At 46.6% G+C, this 16,125-nt stretch overlaps 1 protein-coding gene across 1 annotated transcript in view; it reads left to right on the forward strand.

The window, feature by feature from the left end:
- SUPT6H (SPT6 homolog, histone chaperone) overlaps positions 1-16,125 on the forward strand; it is a 38,868-nt gene that overhangs the window by 13,102 nt on the left and 9,641 nt on the right. The window contains exons 2-25 of the mRNA XM_006768023.2: positions 914-1,055; positions 1,806-1,958; positions 2,057-2,133; positions 2,496-2,688; positions 2,916-3,000; positions 3,777-4,050; positions 4,442-4,543; positions 4,751-4,867; positions 5,200-5,289; positions 5,485-5,627; positions 6,608-6,756; positions 6,892-6,990; positions 7,482-7,611; positions 7,695-7,845; positions 8,009-8,163; positions 8,557-8,752; positions 9,750-9,889; positions 10,011-10,128; positions 11,741-11,817; positions 12,072-12,207; positions 12,485-12,622; positions 12,701-12,868; positions 13,981-14,108; positions 15,219-15,426. Of these exons, the coding sequence (XP_006768086.1) occupies positions 947-1,055; positions 1,806-1,958; positions 2,057-2,133; positions 2,496-2,688; positions 2,916-3,000; positions 3,777-4,050; positions 4,442-4,543; positions 4,751-4,867; positions 5,200-5,289; positions 5,485-5,627; positions 6,608-6,756; positions 6,892-6,990; positions 7,482-7,611; positions 7,695-7,845; positions 8,009-8,163; positions 8,557-8,752; positions 9,750-9,889; positions 10,011-10,128; positions 11,741-11,817; positions 12,072-12,207; positions 12,485-12,622; positions 12,701-12,868; positions 13,981-14,108; positions 15,219-15,426 (3,336 nt within the window). The 5' untranslated portion in view covers positions 914-946. The remainder of the gene's footprint in view (positions 1-913; positions 1,056-1,805; positions 1,959-2,056; positions 2,134-2,495; positions 2,689-2,915; positions 3,001-3,776; positions 4,051-4,441; positions 4,544-4,750; positions 4,868-5,199; positions 5,290-5,484; positions 5,628-6,607; positions 6,757-6,891; positions 6,991-7,481; positions 7,612-7,694; positions 7,846-8,008; positions 8,164-8,556; positions 8,753-9,749; positions 9,890-10,010; positions 10,129-11,740; positions 11,818-12,071; positions 12,208-12,484; positions 12,623-12,700; positions 12,869-13,980; positions 14,109-15,218; positions 15,427-16,125) is intronic.

A 16,125-nucleotide genomic window follows, 5' to 3' on the forward strand; every position in this document is an offset into this window, starting at 1 on the left:
TTAAATGATAAAAATAGAATTATGTTTCTAATGTTTCTAAAAAAAAAAAAAAACCTTCTCCCCAAAATGCTCCCAACCAGTACCCAACAAGTGGGCACAAGTTCATGAAATGTTTAATTTGTTGAAAAATATTTTTCTTTTGTCTCTGCCAATAGCCAGATCTAGTGTATCTAAAAATGCCTGTCGCCCTAGCTGGTTTGGCTCAGTGGATAGAGCATTGGCCTGCAGACTAAAGGGTCCCGGGTTCAATTCTGGTCAAGGGCTCCTTGTGCTGGCCAGGCTTTTTCAAATTTCTTGATGAGCCAGTCACATAATCTCAGTACTACCACATCCCTATCTATATGATTATTTCTACACTAATTTCTTTCTTTGTCTGCTCATTCCTGCCCCCAAATGGTGAAATAAAACTATTTGGGGAACCAGAATGATATGTATAGGCAGAAGTCTAGAGTAATCACTGTTTTAAAGGTACATATGAGAGGAGCAACCACGGGAGCAATGGAAAATAGAAGAGATGGCCCTAGCTGGTTTTGCTCATTGGATAGTGCGTTGGCCTGTGGATTGAAGGGTCCTGGGTTAAATTCCAGTCAAGGGCACGTGCCTGGGTTGCAGGCTCGATCCCCAATAGAGGGCATGCAGGAGACAGCCGATCAATGATTCTTTCTCATCATTGATGTTTCTATCACTCTCTCCCTCTCCCTTCCTCTCTGAAGTAAATTGTTAAAAAATAAATTTTTTTAAAAAAGGAGAAAATAGAAGAGATGAAGCCATCTGATTCTTACTCTTTCCTCGCCAGGTAGAATTGATTGAGTTGGCAGAGCAGTGGCATGTGGCTAAAAGCCTGTTCATGGAAAGGGCCCTCTGTAAAATAACATGTCTCATTCTTTTATCACCATCTCCCTTTCTTCTCTAGCCTTCTTCGGGCAGACTGTGAGAAGCTGCAGCAATGTCTGATTTTGTAGAAAGTGAGGCTGAGGAGTCCGAAGAAGAGTACAACGATGAAGGCGAGGTGGTGCCCCGAGTCACCAAGAAATTTGTGGAAGAAGAGGATGACGGTGAGGAGTCCCCAGCCTCAAGCTTCTTCCCATTATTGCTAAGCTCTGGATAGTGGGATTCTTGCTGATGAGAGGCTCAGGCTAAGCACAGAAGTTACCACACATGAAGCACCAGCTTGAGAATTTTCAGTCATTCATAGAAAATATTGACTGAGTACCTGCTATATGCCAGGCCTTGTTCCTAGAACTAAGAATACAAAATAAAGACCTAGCTATCATAGAGTTTACATTAAAGGGAGAGAACAGACAAAATAAATACATATGTAATGTAATGTTACCCTCCTCTAGACATCAAGTAATGTTGGTATTTATGCACTCAGTTTCCTATTTCTCTCTCCAAACCCAATCATTAGGGTTATCGGCAGAGTAGAACCACGAGATGGCTTTAAAGGCGGAAAGGGAAATGTAAGTCTCATCAAGAGAATTATGGCTGAAAGAAGGAATATAGCTCTTATAAACTAAGAGGAAAGCAAAGGTTATTGGTGGCCGTAAAACCTCTAGTAAAGAACCAAAGTAATTAGGAAGATCATCTTGACTACAGACAGATGGTGAATACAGAAGAGAGATAGTCCTTTCCAGGTGCTTCTGTTCTAAGTCAGTGTTTTTGCATCTTTAGATGAGGCAGAAGAGTTAGTATGGCACCCAGGTTATTAGGTTCAGAGCAGATGGAGAATCACAGTTCAACCGGATGCCCCGCCCCGCCCCCAGCGTGTTTCCCAAAATCCGTGCTCAAACGTGCATGTTTTCCAGATGAAGAAGAGGAGGAGGAGAACCCAGATGATCAGGATGAGCAAGGCAACCTGAAAGGCTTTATCAATGACGATGAAGATGAAGGGGAGGAGGATGAGGGTAGCGACTCTGGTGATTCAGAAGATGATGTTGGTCACAAAAAGAGAAAACGCAGTGAGTAGTAGTCTCTCCTCAAGTCAAGTGAGGCTGGGGTGGAAGTTGCAGTGAAGAAGGGAGCCCCAGGGTCACCATGGTAACACTGTTTTTTCCAGCATCTTTTGATGACCGCCTGGAAGATGATGATTTTGATCTCATTGAGGAGAATTTGGGTGTCAAAGTCAAAAGAGGAGTAAGTGTCATTCTTTGTTTCTCCCCCTGGGGGTGAAGGAAAAAGCCCTTTAAATCCAATGACTCCAGGGGAAGGAGACACATTCAGAATAGTTTGAGGAACATCAGAGAAGAGAAAGCTGCTCACTACATTGTGCTGTGCTGTGGGGCCTAGATTTATATTCTCGAGATTTGGGTGTCTGTTAGAAAAAGGCTTGTCAGCATTTCAAGAGTAGGCGTTAGGGCTGAAAGTACCACTTAATGTGTTCTCTCCCATCTCCCTTGGTCAGCATAGCTGGTGGGGAAATGTGAGTGAGACTGGAGAGCAGGCATCCTTATGTAAGTCCCCTCAGACCTTGATGAAGCAGGTTTTCCCACCCTTAGCAAAAATACCGCCGTGTCAAAAAAATGTCAGATGATGAGGATGACGACGAGGAGGAATATGGCAAGGAGGAACATGAGAAAGAGGCCATTGCAGAGGAAATCTTCCAGGACGGCGAAGGGGAAGAAGGGCAGGAGGCTGTAGAGGCCCCCATGGCTCCTGCAGAGGAGGAAGAGGAAGATGATGAAGAGTCAGGTATGTGGCATCAGGCAGGGAAGCCAATGTTTGGGTGAGTGTTGGGATTTCCTAGCCCCTAGGAATAGGATGGGAAACCAGATACAGGCCCCAACACTTGACACAAAAAAGTTCCTTTTTAGGAGCCTCCCTACTCTTCTCCACTGACACTCATAATAGAAACTAAAGCCACCTAGTCCTGGCTCATCTTCTGCCTCTGAGCACTAACCCCTTCCTTTCCTGCCCAGACATTGACGACTTCATTGTGGATGATGATGGACAGCCTCTGAAGAAACCTAAGTGGAGGAAAAAGCTTCCTGGATACACAGATGCGTGAGTGGGGTCTGTTACAAGGTGGTGATAATGGCATCTGAGTGAACCCAGTCAAGACAGAGTCAGCTCTAGCCAGTTTGGCTCAGTGGATAGGGCATGGCCTGCATGAAGACTGAAGAGTTTCGGGTTCAGTTCTACTCAAGGGCATGTACCTCAGTTGCAGACTCGATACCTTGCCCCAGTCTGGGCTCATGGGGAGGCAACCAATCGATGTTTCTCTCTGTCTCTCTCCCTCCCTTCCACTCTCTAAAACAAAACAAACAGTGGAAAAAGTAATTTTGGGTGAGGATTAACAGATCCACTGAACTGGATAGGAATCCATTTGCCCTGTTGCTATTTGATCCCTGTCACTAGCATTTGTCAAAGATGGGCTTTTTATCCTTCGTAAATCATACCCCTAGAAATATCCTCCAGCTAAGCCTTTATTCCACATGAATATGCTTTTTTTATTGATGAAAGAGAGGAAGGGAGAGGGATAGAGATAGGAACATCAACGAGAGAGAAACATCATGGATCAGCTGCCTCCTGCATGCCACCTACTGGGAATTGAGCCCACAACCCAGGTATGTGCCCTGACCAGGAATGGAACCATGACCTCCTGGTTCCTAGGTCGAAGCTCAACCACTGAGCCACACAGGCCAGGCTGAATATGCTTTTTTATTTGCCTTTCTCTTAACTTTTTAGTTGCCTTGGAGCAAGTAAAGGATCAGTGCAGGTGCTGTATTTCTCTCCTCTCACCAGAACCTGGGCCAACAGCCTTTTGCTGTCACCCACAGGGCCCTGCAAGAAGCCCAAGAGATTTTTGGTGTGGACTTTGACTATGACGAATTTGAGAAATACAATGAGTATGATGAAGAACTGGAGGAAGAGTATGAATATGAGGATGATGAAGCCGAGGGTGAGATCCGAGTGCGTCCCAAGAAGACCACCAAGAAACGTGTGAGCCGCAGGAGCATCTTTGAGATGTATGAGCCCAGCGAGCTGGAAAGCAGTCACCTCACAGATCAGGACAATGAAATCCGAGCCACCGACCTGCCCGAGAGGTTCCAGGTAAGAAACCACCAGCCTCTGTCCTGCTGATTTGTCATCACCTTGCCTGAGCATCTTTGCTGCAAGGGTTGTAGCAGAGAAACAACCTAACAACAATCTGATAGCAAATGGTATCTAAGAAGTCAGCTTTGAACTCCATCTGAATAAGAGATATATGGAGTCCAGCTCTTGTAGGAGGGAAGATAGACTCTAGTGCTGCTTGTGGTTCTTGAAATGGCCCTCGCTCTTTAGCAAAATATGAAGTGCCTACCTACTTCCTGCCAAGGTGACACTCTTCCGGGTATTGGAAATGCGGGCCTGCAGAGCACACTTTTGACCAGAGTGGTGTGTGTTTTTCCCATGTAGGATATAAGAAAAAGTCAGTCTCACTCTGTTGTCTTATTCCTTGCAGCTCCGCTCTATCCCGGTCAAAGTGGCTGAAGATGATGAACTAGAAGAAGAGGCTGACTGGATCTATAGGAATGCATTTGCCACACCAACTATTTCTCTGCAGGTACCCCCCAAAAAGACCCTTATGTTTGACATGAGCCAGAAGTTGAGCTGGTGTGTGTGTGTGTGTGTGTGTATGTGTCTCCACACGTGGGTGTGTGAGAGATTTTTCTCACAGGATCATCCTGTGACATGAAGCAGTTTCAGAAAGAACTGATGAGACAAAACAGGTAACAGTATTGTTGCTGTTTCTTTTTTCTTCCAACTGTAGGAAAGCTGTGATTACCTGGACAGAGGGCAGCCAGCCAGCAGCTTTAGTCGAAAAGGGCCCAGTACAATTCAGAAGATTAAAGAGGCCCTGGGCTTCATGCGAAATCAGCATTTTGAGGTAGCACCTCAAGTTCTAGTGGCCCATTTCCAGGGGTTAGAAATTCATCTAGAGGATGAGGGTCAAGATAACCCCCTTTTCCTGTCCTCAGCAGTGGTCCCTAGACTCAAAAAGTGTGAGGACTAAAGGAGACCCTAGTGATCAAGAGAACAATGCTACCCTCTCTCCAGTAGTTTCTTCCCCTGTGGCTAGAGAGAATGCATCCTGGATGGGCTTGTGAGGGAGGCCACACTTCCAAACTGATGAATATCCTGGACTATCTATCCCAGTGGCAAAGGGGATCTGAACAGATCTTTCTCCTCTGGTTGACTATAGTCTCCTTGCCACCCTAGGTGCCTTTTATTGCCTTCTACCGGAAGGAGTATGTGGAGCCTGAGTTGCACATCAATGACCTGTGGAGGGTGTGGCAGTGGGATGAAAAGGTAATATTGATCCATGCTCCCCACGGGGCTGAGGGCTGGATTGGGCACCACTGCCACTGGGGCCCAACCTCTCTCAGCAGCCCAAACTCCCCACCAGGCCTGTCAAGTTTCCCAGGGTCTCCTGGTAAGGAACAGAACAGCCTTGGGACTCCAAGGCTGAACACCAGCCCTTACTGCTGCCCTATCCTAATCTAGTGGACGCAGCTGAGAATCCGCAAAGAGAACCTAACGCGGCTGTTTGAGAAGATGCAGGCTTATCAGTACGAGCAAATCTCTGCTGATCCTGACAAACCTCTAGCTGATGGCATCCGGGCTCTGGACACCACCGACATGGAGAGGTAGCGTATGCAGGGTTTATTTCACAACAGGGAACCCTTAGATCAAAGGCAGCCCCCCAGAGAGAGAGTAACCTTCCAAAATTATCAGTACATGTATATAAAGTTACATGGGAAACCAAATTATAACCAGAAAGTAGCTTGTGAGCCTGGAATCAGAAGGGGTGTGAGAGGGGACCAGATGATTTTAGCAGTCAGCATCATGAAACTGGGGAGGAGGGACAAGGACTGTCTTAAGGACTCTGAACTTTGCTAGAGACGTGCTGCCTTGTCTTCCTCTCCCTTTTTGTTTTCACTTCTAATAGCCACAAACCACCATTTGCTTGACATATTCATCCTTTAAGATACACTGGTTATGCCCTGGCCCAGTGGCTTAGTTGGTTGGAGCATAGTCCCGTGCACCTAAAGGTTGCAGGTTTAATTCCCAGCCAGGACACATTCCTGGGTTAAGGGTTCCATCCCCCGTCAGAGCACATACGGGGGGCAGCCAATTGATGTTTCTCTCTCTCTTTCTCTCCCTTCCTCGTTTTGTAAAGTCAAAAAAACATATCCTTGAATGAGGAATTTTTTAAACAGATACATTGGCCTGGCTGGTGTGGCTCAGTGGTTCAGCATTGACCTATGAATCAGGAGGTTGGGGTTCTATTCCCAGTCAGAGCACATGCCCAGGTTGCCAGCTCAATCCCTGATTTTGGGGTGTGCGGGAAGCAACTGATCAGTGAATCTCATCATTGATGTTTCTATCTCTTTCTCCCTCTCCCTTCCTCTCTGAAATCAATAAAAGAAATATATATATTTTTAAAAACAGACACATTGGTTATAATTAAATCATGGTCTGGGGCCATTTGGTGTCTATAATAATTGTGGAATACAGGCACCCATTCTAGTTGGGATCTCGCCTCATGGGTATTGGACCTCTTGTAGCAGAACTATAGTATACTCTTCCTTGGTAACAGTCGAGATCTTATGTTCCTTCCCTCCAGGCTCAAGGATGTACAGTCGATGGATGAGCTGAAAGATGTCTACAGCCATTTCCTGCTTTATTATGGTCGTGACATCCCCAAGATGCAGAATGCCGCCAAGGCCAACCGCAAGAAGCTAAAGCGTGTAAGAGAAGAGGGAGATGAGGAAGGTGAGTGCTGGGAAAGAAAACCCAGGAAACTTGATGGCCATGGCATCTCTAAGGATGTCTTTGGGGCTTCTCTATATGTGTCAGATCCTTGGGAGTGATTGGAAACTTGAGCACTAACTCCATTTTCCCTCCCAGGTGAAGGTGAGGAGGCAGAAGATGAGGAGCAGAGGGGACCAGAGCTCAAGCAGGCTTCCCGGCGAGACATGTATACCATCTGCCAGAGTGCCGGCCTAGGTAAAAGCTAGCTCTTAGAATCTGGGCATTCAGCCTTGAGCAAGGGAAGTTCCCTGATAGTCTCTGGTGGGTAGAAAGAGGACTTAAGAAACATCTGAGTGAATCACCAATCCAATTCTGAATACTTGCTCCCATGTGCCATGCTCACCCCACAGTAATGGTCCAGTCTCCCTAAATTCCTGAAGGAATGGGAAACTCAACATGGTTAAAGGGAGACAGCCAATCCATTCTATCTTTGGAAAGTCCTTTAATTAAACTGTAACCTCCGCTTTAGTTCTGAGCCCAGGAGTTACATACAAAATTTCTGTTTCTTCTGCCTCATACAACCCATCAGATGTTTAAAGTCAGTTTTTTCATTGCTCTTTGTAAGACATCCTGGTCCTGCTCATTCATGACCCCATTAAAGTCTAGTTCTGAGAATTGCTACTCTAGACTCTTAAGAGTCAAGACTCCAGCTATTACCTTACCTCTGACTCCCCTGTTTACTTTAGATGGCCTAGCCAAGAAGTTTGGGCTTACTCCTGAGCAGTTTGGAGAAAACCTCCGGGACAGCTACCAGCGACACGAGACAGAGCAGTTTCCTGCAGAGCCCTTGGAGCTGGCCAAGGATTATGTTTGCAGGTAGGCTTGCAACAGGTGGCCCTCAGGAGGAGGGGCCTGAGGCCAAAGAGACCGCATCTTGAGCTCTTCCATTTTCCCCACAGCCAGTTCCCCCCACCAGAAGCTGTGCTGGAAGGTGCCCGCTACATGGTAGCCCTGCAGATTGCCCGAGAACCCCTCGTCCGGCAGGTGCTGAGGCAAACATTTCAGGAGAGAGCCAAACTAAATATAACCCCCACCAAGAAAGGTAGAAAGGTGAGCTCTGGGCTTTAATCCAACATGTGGCCCAGCTCTGTGCTTGAGCTGAATTTCTTATAATTATAGCTCAGTTGTCTTCCTGAGAGCAGAGAGGCAATCTTTTCTCCCAGGGTCAAGCCAGCCTATCTGCAGGCTGATGATTCCCCCTTGATGTATACAGGATGTGGATGAGGCCCACTACGCTTACTCCTTCAAGTACCTAAAGAACAAGCCTGTTAAGGAACTGAGAGATGACCAGTTCCTCAAGATATGCCTGGCTGAAGATGAAGGACTGCTCACCATTGACATCAGCATAGATATGAAGGGGGTAGAAGGGTAAGCAAAGCACTGGGGTAGGGGCTCTTGGGGAGGGCTTGGTGATGAGTCTTTGGGAGGAAGGGGTCCCTCAGAAATGTGAACCACAGCCCTGGCTGGGTAGCTCAGTTGGTTAGAATGTCACATCGCTACACTAAGGTTGCTGGTTCTTGTATGTCCAAGGCATGTACAAGAAGCAGTCAATGAATGTGTAAATAAGTAGAACAACAAATTGATGTTTCTTCCTTCCTCTCTCTTTCTAAAACCAATAGGGATAAAAATTAAAGAAAATGTGAAGCACAGTTTCAGAATTGAGCAAGCCGTTGTCCCTGGCTTGCAGTGTTTGTGCATATTTGGGCATCACATTTCTCCATCCCTAACACTAACACTAACTGCAGTGTTGTTTCTTCTCAGCTATGGCAATGACCAGACATATTTTGAAGAGATCAAACAGTTCTACTACCGAGATGAGTTCAGCCACCAAGTACAGGAGTGGAACCGGCAGCGCACCATGGCCATCGAGCGAGCTTTGCAGCAGTTCCTCTACGTGCAGATGGCCAAAGAACTCAAGAACAAACTGCTGGTCGAAGCCAAAGAGTATGTCATCAAGGTGAGAACTGAAACTCATGATCTTTAGTTCTATGATTTCCCCAAACTAGAGCTGAGAGTGAAAAAACCTCTTGCCCAGCCCTGACCGGTTTGGCTCAGTGAATAGAGGGCATGTACCTGGGTTGCGGGCACATCCCCAGTAGGAGGTGTGCAGGAGGCAGCTGATCGATGTTTCTCTCTCATCCATGTTTCTAACTCTCTGTCTCTCTCCCTTCCGCTCTGTAAAAAAATCAATAAAATATATTTTAAAAAAAGAAAAAGAAAAAACCTCTTGCCCAGGCCAGTGTGGCTCAGCATTGTCCTGTGCACTGGAAGGTTGTGGGTTCAATTCCCTGTCGGGGCACATGCCTGGATTGCGAGAGCAGTCCCCAGTTAGGGTGCATATGAGAGGCAGTTAATCAATGTGTCTCTTTCACATCAATGTTTCTCTCTCCCTTCCTCCCACCGCAAAAAAAAGAAAAAAAAAGAAACCCCTTAATAGTAGCTAATGGAGAAACACTGGTGGCAGGCAGAGCATAAGCTGAGAGGCTTTGGGTCACTGCAAGACCTCCCTGCTTGAGGAGCCTCTTTCCCCACCCCCAAATCCAAACATTCTTTTTTTTTAAATATGTTTTATTGATTTTTTACAGAGAAGAAGGGAGAGGGATAGAGAGTTAGAAACATTGATCAGCTGCCTCCTGCACACCCCCTACTGGGGATGTGCCCACAACCAAGGTACATGCCCTTGACCGGAATCGAACCTGGGACCCTTCAGTCCGCGGGCTGACACTACCCACTGAGCCAAACCAGTTAGGGCCCAAACATTCTTTGTTTATATTGCTGTCCTCTGTATACTCTCCAGTTTCCAAAAGCAAGGTATGCTACCGGTTATAAGCCTGCCAAATGCAAGGAACGTGCGCATACGAATACAACCTTTGTACATGTGTGCCTGCGTCTGTTTCCTTAGCACACTTGGTGAGTTCCTGATGGCTATAGTGTCTGGTGTGTCTCCTCTCCAGGCTTGTAGTCGAAAGCTCTACAACTGGTTGAGGGTGGCACCCTACCGGCCAGATCAACAGGTAGAGGAAGACGATGACTTTATGGAAGAGAACCAAGGAAAGGGCATCCGAGTCCTAGGCATTGCTTTCTCCTCTGCCAGGTAACTGCCTATTCCTGCACATCTGCCATCACCCTTACCTGTATTCCTAATCTTATTCTGCTCTTACTCATATCCTCATATTGCTGATTATCACTGTTCTTTCTTTCTGTCTGGCTGGCAGAGATCACCCTGTGTTCTGTGCCTTGGTCAATGGTGAAGGAGAAGTGACAGACTTTCTCCGGCTGCCCCATTTTACCAAACGGCGGACTGCTTGGAGAGAGGAAGAACGGGAAAAAAAGGCAAGTGGCTGGGGCAGGTTACCAAGTTTACATCTTGAGTACATCTTATAATTCAGTGGGGATAAGGGTTTATGGTCTAAGCAACATCTCATGCAAGACCCTGATTATCTCTGACCTGGTCACTTACCCCTCAAGTCCTGGGATAAGTCTCACTTCCATAGGCAGTAGATGGCACTCAAGTTCTGGTGTATAATTTACTTCTGGCTTGAGGCCAGTTCCTAAGCCTTGTGTGCTTGGAAGCTGCCCTTACTGCCTCTGTTCTTGCATCTGGGTCAGCCTGTTCCAGGAGCTGAAAGCCACTGAGGCATTAGGCCAACCTTTTCCCTGCTTTAGTCTTTCAGTGTCTGTTTTTCTAAGGAAAGGAATTCGAATTCATCTCATGTGTTTGCTTCTGATTTTTTTAACCTTAATGGTATCTTTCAATTTTGTTGAGAGTGCCCATTCTAAAAATTAATTTTTAACAAACAACTAAACAAAAAAATAAAACTCTTGCAGAGGAGGTAAGAGTAGCACTGAATGCTAGGTAGTAGTTTATATTAAGGCAAAGTAAAGTATTTTCAGTTAACCACAACCCAAGTATAAGCCATCTATACTAATAAAAGGGTAATATGTTAATTAGACCAGACATCTTCTGGACATCCTTCCAGACAAAGCCATGGTGGCAGGGGCTGAGGCAGAGGTGGTTAGGGGCAATAAGGCCGGCAGGGGAGAACAGTGAGGGGTGATCAGGCCAGCAGGGGAGGGCAGTTAGGGGCAATCAGGCAGGCTGGCAAGTGAGCGGTTAGGAGCCAGTGGTCCTGGATTGCGAGAGGGATGTCCAGTGCCACTGCCAGTGGGATTGGGCCTAAACCAGCAGTCAGATATCCCCTGAGGGGTCCCAGATTGGAGAAGGTGCAGGCCAGGCTGAGAGACCCTCTCCTCACCACCACCCCCACATGAATTTTGCGCACCGGGCCTCTAGTAATGTAATAACCTTAGAAACTATTAACAGATATAGAATACTAGAGGCCCAGTGCACGAAATTCACACACGGGTGTGGTCCCTAGGCCTGGCCGGTGATCAAAGCACGAGCGTCTGGCATGGAAGGTCAGGTCCCAGCTGACCTCTGGGCCCTGGGCAGCACCTGGGCCCCCAGGCCCCTGCATGCCTCGCTCCATCTGAGTCATCAGGCCCCTGCCTGGCTCCGTCAGCACCTGGGAGCTGGGTAGCAGCCCTGCCCCCCACTGCCACTGCTGGTCACCCCACTCACACCTGCCTTGGCCTGGTGCTGCCCACTCATCTGCTCCACCATCTCACTGTAGTCCCACTCATTGGGGCCTATCTGACACCCGCCATGTTCCACGCCGCCTCCTGGTGGTCAGCACACATCATAGTGAGCGTTCGAACTCCCAGTCAAACTCCCAGTCGAGGGGACAATTTGGATATTAGGCTTTTATTATATAGGATTACAACCAGAGATCCTATAATCCCCTTGTTTTGTCTCCCAGTTCGACAGCATATGACATATCATTATTCTCTGGTCTTGTAAGGTGCTGAGCTACTTAGGGAGAGGGAAGTTCCTGAAATCTCCCTGTCTTCAGAGCCATTTAACTCCAATTTTCTTTCAATCCAGGCTCAAGACATTGAAACCCTGAAGAAATTCCTTCTGAACAAAAAGCCTCATGTGGTGACAGTTGCAGGAGAGAATAGGTAGGAGGGCACCAGATGACTGGGCTGGGCCTGGTTTAATGTCACTCATCTTTTATTGTTGGATCTGGCATGTGCCTGTGTAGATCCTTGATAATACCCCATCCCAAAAGGGGGTATCCCTGGGAATATTGTACTTCTTTGGCTTCAGAGCTCTCTCCTCCCCCACACCCCTTCCCCCTATCCCAGCCGTGAGACTGTACATCCATGAGAAATTGTGCAGAAATAGCCCTGATTAACACCTCTTACTTCTCCAGGGACGCCCAGATGTTGATTGAGGATGTGAAGCGCATTGTGCATGAGCTGGACCAGGGCCAACAGCTTTCCTCTATTGGGGTGGAGCTGGTTGACAACGAGTTGGCTATTCTCTATATGAACAGCAAGAAATCAGAGGTAATGCCGGAGCCCTACCCTTGGGACCTGAACAGCCAAGAGCTATCAGTCCCAGAGAGATTTAATAGGGAAGCAAAGGTTACCAGGGCACTTAATCCATGAGAGGCATTCCATTCAGTCCTATTTCAGACTGGGAACCTCAGAGATTAAATTGGTCCCAAAAAAACAGTCCCAGAGGAAAGGAGAAAGTGACTTAGAGTTAGATTAGTTTCGATTTTTCTCTTGCTCTTGGCACTAAGGGGACTTTATGGCCCTGCTGACCTTTGTTTGAATCTAGGCAGAGTTCCGGGATTATCCTCCAGTGCTGAGACAGGCCGTCTCCCTGGCCCGGCGCATCCAGGACCCTCTGATTGAATTTGCCCAGGTGTGCAGCTCTGATGAAGACATCCTGTGTCTCAAGTTTCACCCTTTGCAGGTGAGTAGGATTTGCCAGGCAGGCGTGGGTGGGAAGAATTGCACAGTAACCTTATCCCTGCCTGCTGTGTATCAACAGGAGCATGTGGTGAAAGAAGAGCTGCTCAATGCCTTGTACTGTGAATTTATCAACCGAGTCAATGAGGTTGGGGTCGATGTCAACCGTGCCATTGCGCACCCTTATAGCCAGGCCTTGATCCAGTATGTGTGTGGCCTGGGACCTCGAAAAGGAACACATCTTCTAAAGGTAGGATTGAATTGAATCAGAAAATAGAAGAAGTTTCCATATCCTTGAAGCTTTATACTTGCCAGTATGATTTGACAAGAAGACCAAGTTCAGAGAGGTAAAGGAACTTGTCCAGAGTCATTCAGCTAGTGAGAGTCAGAGTCAGACTTCAGACCAGGTGGCCACAGCTATGCTCTTCACTACTTTACTATAGTGGCTCATGGGAAAAATAGCCATAAGCCGTGATTGAAAATAGTTGGAAGAAGGTGAGAGAGTACTCAGCACAAACCTCAGGGTAATGGCGTTTTTCCCAATGGGAAGGGAAAGGATTTCAATCAGGCGTATGCAGGGAAATTCAAAAGTATTGGTGGTAATTTTTTTTAAGGTGAGTGATGGGTACTTGAATATATGTTTTATCATTAACTTTTTTTTTATCTTCGATGTTTATCCGTTGATTTTTAGAGAGAGTGGAAGAGAGAGCGAAAGACAGAAATATCGATGTGAGAGAAACACATCGAATGGTTGCCTCCTGCACACACCCCACCTAGGGGCCCCGGGCTAGGGAGGAGCCTGCAACCAAGGTACGTGCCCTTGACTGGAATTCAATCCAGGACCCTTTGGTTCACAGGCTGACGCTCTATCCACTGAGCCAAACCAGCTAGGGCTATCAACTTTTAAGCCATACATTATAAAGTAGTTCATTAAAACAATTTTTTAGTGTGCTATCCCTCCCAGGAGCATGCTCACACCTTTCTTCCCTCTGAGGTGTGCATCTCCTAAACTCTAAAGGTCTCCATACCACTTGCAACCGGGAAGCAAAGGGCAGTGGCAGCTTGTCCCAGGCTAACTTCTGAACCTGTCTCCAAGACCCCTTTTCTCTGACTTTCCAGTGAGCCAAAGCAGCCCAGCCTGGGCTCTCCTGTTGCTGCTTCTGTCCTAAGCCCTTCCTTCTTTCAGTTCCCAGCTTTAATAAATGCACTCTCACAATAAAAAATAAGTAAAATAAATTTTTAGTAGCAGACAGTCTGGTATAGTGCTCGTTTAGATAGTGGGCTGTAGGGACAGAGTTCCTACCAGGAAGCTTTCCCAGGAACTTGCCCACTGCTCTGGCTCACTCCAGACCTCTTCCCTAGATCCTGAAGCAGAACAACACCAGGCTCGAGAGCCGGACCCAGCTGGTTACCATGTGCCACATGGGTCCCAAAGTCTTCATGAATTGTGCTGGCTTCCTGAAGATCGACACAGCCTCCCTAGGGGACAGGTGATGCCCTCTGCCTGGATAAACCAGGAGGAAATCCCTTGGGTTTTATTTGGGGACTTGAGGGGATTAGGGCTACCAAAGGGCCACAAGCCTATTTAAATTAGGAAATGTTTTAAAAGGGAGGAAACTTTATTCAGTCAAGAGCCTCTGACCTATGGAAAAGATCAGTTCAATTATGTGAAGCTTTTTTGTGAGAGAAACATAAGAACCAACTTAGTTTATAAATTAAGAACGGAAAACATAAGATTTTATTCATTAAACACAAATTTGTTGTTGCTGTAGTGTGTCGTGGCTTGTAAGGGTGGGAATAGCAGGAGCAATGGAAAAGGAGTGGGGATATGAGGAAGTAAGGAAGGGGGGAAGTGATTCAGTATGTTTTGAGATGATGTTATTGAGAGAAAATTCTATTCACTTGGACTTTGGACTTCACTATTGACCTCTTCCTCTCCAGAAGTTATCAACTCAGTCTTTGGAGGATCTTTTCCACGGGCACATAGCTCCTCATTCAGTAATGGAAGTCAGTGGGGAAATAGGCTCAAGTTCTAAAACTTCATTTTCCACCCAGCTTTGCTGTAACACTCCACGAATAACATAGGTCCATGTGAGTGCACGGGCAAGACCAGCCTGGGAAGGCTTTATGGGGGAAAATAGCTGTCAGAAAATTCTCAAAGGTCTTTTCCCCCTTTTTGCTTTATCTTATTAAGAGACTCATATAAGTTCATTGTATAAAATTCAACGTACAGGAATTTATGCAGAAAGTGGAAGTCCCCCATAATCCCACCCCCCAGAGATAACTACTATAACAATTGATGTATACTGCAACTTTTCTAAATTTTATTTTTGCTATGCATTTACTAACTACCCATTTACTGCAAAAATGGGATCATTTGGTTCATAGTGTTTTGCAGTGCATTTTTCACATATCAATATATCATGGCCATTTTTCCATGTCAGCACACGTAGATCTACCTCATTCTTTTTAATGGCTGTATAGTATTCCATTGTATGGAGGTACCCTAATTTATTTACCAGTTCCCAATTGGTGGACATTTGGACTGTTATTAGAAGCTTCTTGTTTTATATCCTGCCCCTTTTCTGCCTTTCCTTTAGCACTGACTCATATATTGAAGTCCTTGATGGTTCTCGAGTCCATCCTGAGACCTATGAGTGGGCCAGGAAGATGGCAGTGGATGCTCTGGAATATGATGAATCAGCTGAAGATGCCAATCCTGCAGGAGCCCTTGAAGAGATCTTGGAAAACCCAGAGCGACTCAAAGACCTAGACCTGGATGCCTTTGCGGAAGAACTGGAGAGGCAGGTGGGTGACAGTGTAGAGCAGGGGTCCTCAAACTGCGGCCCGCCGAAAACATTTATCTGGCCCACCGGGTGTTTTTGCCACCGCTGTGTGCATAGGAATTTGTTCATAGTTTTTTTTTTTAAACTATAGTCCGGCCCTCCAATGGTCTGAGGGACAGTGAACTGGCCCTCTGTTTAAGAAGTTTGAGGACCCTTGTTGTAAAGAGCCTGGCATAAAAGCCATCCCAAGTGGCATGGTTGGGAGGTCTTGGGCAGCAAGTCTTCAGAGAAATCCCCAATACTATTGGTGTGAGAAACCTGATTTTCTCTCCCCACCTCCACCCCCACCCCCCATGCCATACTGGGTTTCTCAAAGAAGTTTTCAGTTTACTTGTTAAGGAGCCAGGGCCACTACGCTCATTAAGGGGGTGGAAGGGAGCTTGCAGGGGCTCAGTAGTAGAGTTTCTTCCTAGGCCCTCCTCCTTGCCAACAGTGCAGCTTCGTGTTTATCTGTTATACATTGGGGTTCTGTGAAGCCCTTTTATCATAGACCAGTGTTCCATGGGTAGGAAAAGGTTTGAAAACATTCAGTTAATCTTAGGGCAGCGGTTCTCAACCTGTGGGTCACGACCCCTTTGGCGGTCGAACGACCCTATCACAGGGGTCGCCTAAGACCATCCTGCATATCAGATATTTACATTACGATTCGTAACAGTAGCAA

This window comes from Myotis davidii, unplaced genomic scaffold, assembly GCF_000327345.1.
Source record: "Myotis davidii unplaced genomic scaffold, ASM32734v1 scaffold363, whole genome shotgun sequence".
Classification (NCBI taxonomy): Eukaryota; Metazoa; Chordata; class Mammalia; order Chiroptera; family Vespertilionidae; genus Myotis; species Myotis davidii.